General features: G+C 32.5%; 1 protein-coding gene across 1 annotated transcript; it reads left to right on the top strand.

Moving 5' to 3' along the window:
* The first annotated feature begins 2,649 nt into the window (after positions 1-2,649).
* LOC140894466 (uncharacterized) lies at positions 2,650-3,448 on the top strand. The gene is made up of 2 exons (XM_073302970.1): positions 2,650-2,712; positions 2,813-3,448. The coding sequence occupies exons 1-2, from the start codon at positions 2,662-2,664 to the stop codon at positions 3,356-3,358; spliced, it is 597 nt and encodes a 198-aa protein (XP_073159071.1). The 5' UTR covers positions 2,650-2,661; the 3' UTR covers positions 3,359-3,448.
* Positions 3,449-3,672: the final 224 nt, after the last annotated feature.

The raw sequence follows: 3,672 nt of genomic DNA, 5'->3' as shown, positions 1-3,672 counted from the left end.
TTAATAATCATTTTGTTGTTGAAAAATAAAGCACCATCGTTTCATATCGGGAGAATATTTAATCATTTGTGTTTCTTGGATTTTTTTTTTAATTTTTTTAACATTTGGATCAATTATCCAAGTTGCAAAAGTGTAGTAGTGTATTAGTGTTATAATTTATGAAAACTAGTGACATATGAACGCAACATATATTTTAAAATTATAATTTATAAAAACTAATCATACTCATGTATTATGTGTTTATATAATTGGTTACTTTATGTTAGGATGCATTATTTATCTCTACTAGAAAAAAACAATCGTATTATGATACTTAGACTATTGTATATCTTAAAATATTAAAATTACAACGTTATCACTAGTTATTGTTTTTAATATCGATAAGTGTTCGGTCTTATTATGTTGATATTTATACAATATGTATCAAAAATATTTGTAATTATTTTTTTTTATAATTTTTAATTACGAGGATAATGTGTCATGTTTTTTAAAAATATATATATATATATATATCTACTGTTATATAATACTTGAGCATGCTAGAAAATCCGTTTCTTGAGGACACCATTTTTTCTTTTCTGTTTTACCCCTCTTTTTTCATTTCTTCTTTCACGTGTAGGCTAATCCCCCACTCCCCACTCCTCACTTCCCACTTCCCACTTCCCACTTACCATGCACTCCTCACTCCCCACTATAACTTTTCTCATTTAAAATATAATTTATTTTATAAAATCATGTTAATTATTATTGTACACACGCAACGGTGTGCATCATTTTACTAATATAATATAATTTGTTCGTGGGATGAAAGTAAAACATTGAGGGAAAATGTTTTTTTCAGTTTATTAATTTGATCATTTTAGTTTTGATTTTTTTAATTTTTCGAAATTTAATTTTGATACATTAACATTAATAATGATTTTTTTGTTCGTTGAAAAAAAATAAAACGAACAATACAATCCGCTACATCAAAATTTCAGTAATAATAAAAACTCGATTTAGTGGATAAATGTGCGGTTGTGGGCCTGTGGCCCACAGGCCCACAAACGCGTGGTGGAGCAGTTTCCAGCAGAGTTGGTAAAAAATTCGAACTGTTGAGTTTTGTGAATGGACCCTACCATTAACTAATTTCCCCATTTTTATCTCTTTCCTTTTTCTTTCTTTTTTTTTTTTTTTTTAAAAACGATTTTTCTTTATTTTAATATTCCTCGCAATAAATCACAGTAATTTAGCTCCATCACAATTGATTATTTATTTATTTATTTCAGCGCTTAAAATTGTATTCATTAAAAAAAATAAAAACTATTTTTATTTTTAAAAAGCAGAGAGGTAAAAATATAGGTGTTAATTTTATTTTCGCTAAACTCTTTTGAATTGATTCGCCTCTATTGTATATTTAAGTGTATATAAATTCCCCTTACGTTGATCGTATTTATTCATCTCCTTCAACTATATGTAATGCACTCTTTATTTTATTAATAAAATCAAAACATTTTGTTATTTTACTTTACAACTATATAAATCTGAGCTCACATGTTTTAAAGATTATATCTACACTCACAATACCGATCGACCGTGTATAATAGAATGCATTTTGAAAATGAATAAATACAATTACATGGTGTATTAATTAATACTAGCAGCAACACACACATGTAATAATATAATATACAAATAGTTTGTGTTATTTTTATATAATATAATATATGATATGTATTTTTAAAATTATTTGATTTTAATATGATATGTGTTTATATATATATATATATATATATATATATATATATAATGATAACTTTAATTTGCGTGTTTTGTTTTGTTCTTTAAAATCAAACACATCAAAAGATCATACAGCTTCATTTTAATATGATGTCTTTTTTTTTTTTTTAAAATTTGATAGATTGAATATATCAAAAGACAAAAGACCATTTTTGTATTTCTATCTTACATAATAAACAGAGATAACCATGGACAAAGCTATTTTAATTTTTTTTTCATTATATATATATATATGTATAAAATTTCTTTATTCGAAATGAACATTGTTGCGGCATGATTGCGACGAGACACTCTCCAGCTCCACCCTTCAGCGAAAAAAAAAAGGGAAAATTTCGAAAAGTTTTTTTTAAAAAAATTCAATTAATGATTAATCGCCATTTTTTCATTCTTGTTCACTTGACAACAATGTGGACTATTTCATCTTTTCGAATGTATATATCAAAGGACAATTTTATGTTAAAACAAGCTATTAATTACATTCGTACCATTTAAGAGGTCCCAAAGAAGAAAACTATTTATTTCTACAAACAGTGTAACAAGTGCTGGTTACTATGTATACAATTATAATTAAGTAAAGGGCACTCAAGCCTCGCTCCCAATTACTTTAATTCATAATATATTTCTTGAATCCCTTTCACAGTTAAAAGGTGCGTACTAAGAATCTAGCAGTATAAAGTTGAGCAATAGCCATACCTGCCCTTTCCATGCTTTTGGCCTTTTTTCTGTTTCTCTCCAACCATATCTATGTCCCATATTATTATTACAACCAAACAAAGAAAAGGCAAAAAGCAAACTACCTCAAAACCTTATAATTAACAAAGTGTAACTAACAACCCCCAATTCATTCACATTTTGCTTTTTTCTGCTCAACTCTACCCAAACATGGAACAACAATGCAGTCCTCTTCATTGGGCTTACTACTATCAAGAAGAGGTGAGTTAGTACATGTGTCTACACAATTTCATCCATGTTTTTTGTGTATGTTTATCTGATGGTTGCCTTTTTTCGCGCTTTTTTGTGGCATGTTGTTTAGGGAATTGAGGAGTATCTGTACTCAAGATTGGAGCTGGAGGCCGCGATCCTGACCGCGCACGACGAAATTGGGCGAAAAGATGACGAAATCCTCCAGCTCAAAAACCTGCTGGCGAGCATCGTCAGAGAGAGGGACGATTTCCAAGCGCAATGCCGATCACTCGCGTCCGAGAACCACCAGCTCTTGCAACAACTTCAGACACTACCACCCTCAAATTGCGCCACCTCGGACGTGGACGTGGACGAGAACGTGTCCTTGTCGCCCTCGAATTGCGACGATTCGACGACATGGCCGCCGCCTGCTTACAGGGCGCCGCCATCGTCGTCCTCCTCCGAGGGCGACAAGTCACTCCCGCAGAACGGCAAGTTCTTGCAGGCGGTGATGGAGGCGGGACCCCTCCTCCACACACTCCTCCTCGCGGGGCCGCTCCCCCGGTGGCAACATCCGCCGCCTCAGCTCAACTCCACCGATATCCCGCCGGTCGCAATTTCCCCGGTTAATAGTACCACACCAATTACTCCTGCCCAACATGATTCTTGTCTATGACATCTAGTACGTACTAGTCGATGCAACCTCCGAAAATTGAAGCTTTTTCTTAGGTATTAAGAATCTTATAACTTAATTCAGATCATGAGACGTAACAGGTGGGCTAGCTTAATCCAGCCCTTTTAGCTTTTTATAGTCGATGGAGAGACTTTGAATCATTTTTCTACTAAATTCAATATAATTAGACTTGACTGCACAAGCTAGTCCCTTATCTCTAATGGAGTTCCTAGGTGGAATCTACCACTATAGCTAGCTGGTCTTTTTTTTCTATTGCAAAAGTTAATTGTAGGGATCATAATATATATGTTGGTTTT

Source organism: Henckelia pumila, chromosome 4 (assembly GCF_033568475.1).
Source record: "Henckelia pumila isolate YLH828 chromosome 4, ASM3356847v2, whole genome shotgun sequence".
NCBI lineage: Eukaryota > Viridiplantae > Streptophyta > Magnoliopsida > Lamiales > Gesneriaceae > Henckelia > Henckelia pumila.
This window is presented reverse-complemented; position numbering and strand designations above follow the sequence as displayed.

Excerpts from the sequence above, each read along its gene's own strand:
- LOC140894466 (XM_073302970.1), top strand. The coding sequence starts at position 2,662 with ATGGAACAACAATGCAGTCCTCTTCATTGGGCTTACTACTATCAAGAA. Across the intron at positions 2,713-2,812 it reads CTTACTACTATCAAGAAGAG|GGAATTGAGGAGTATCTGTA; the intron begins GTGAGTTAGTAC and ends CATGTTGTTTAG.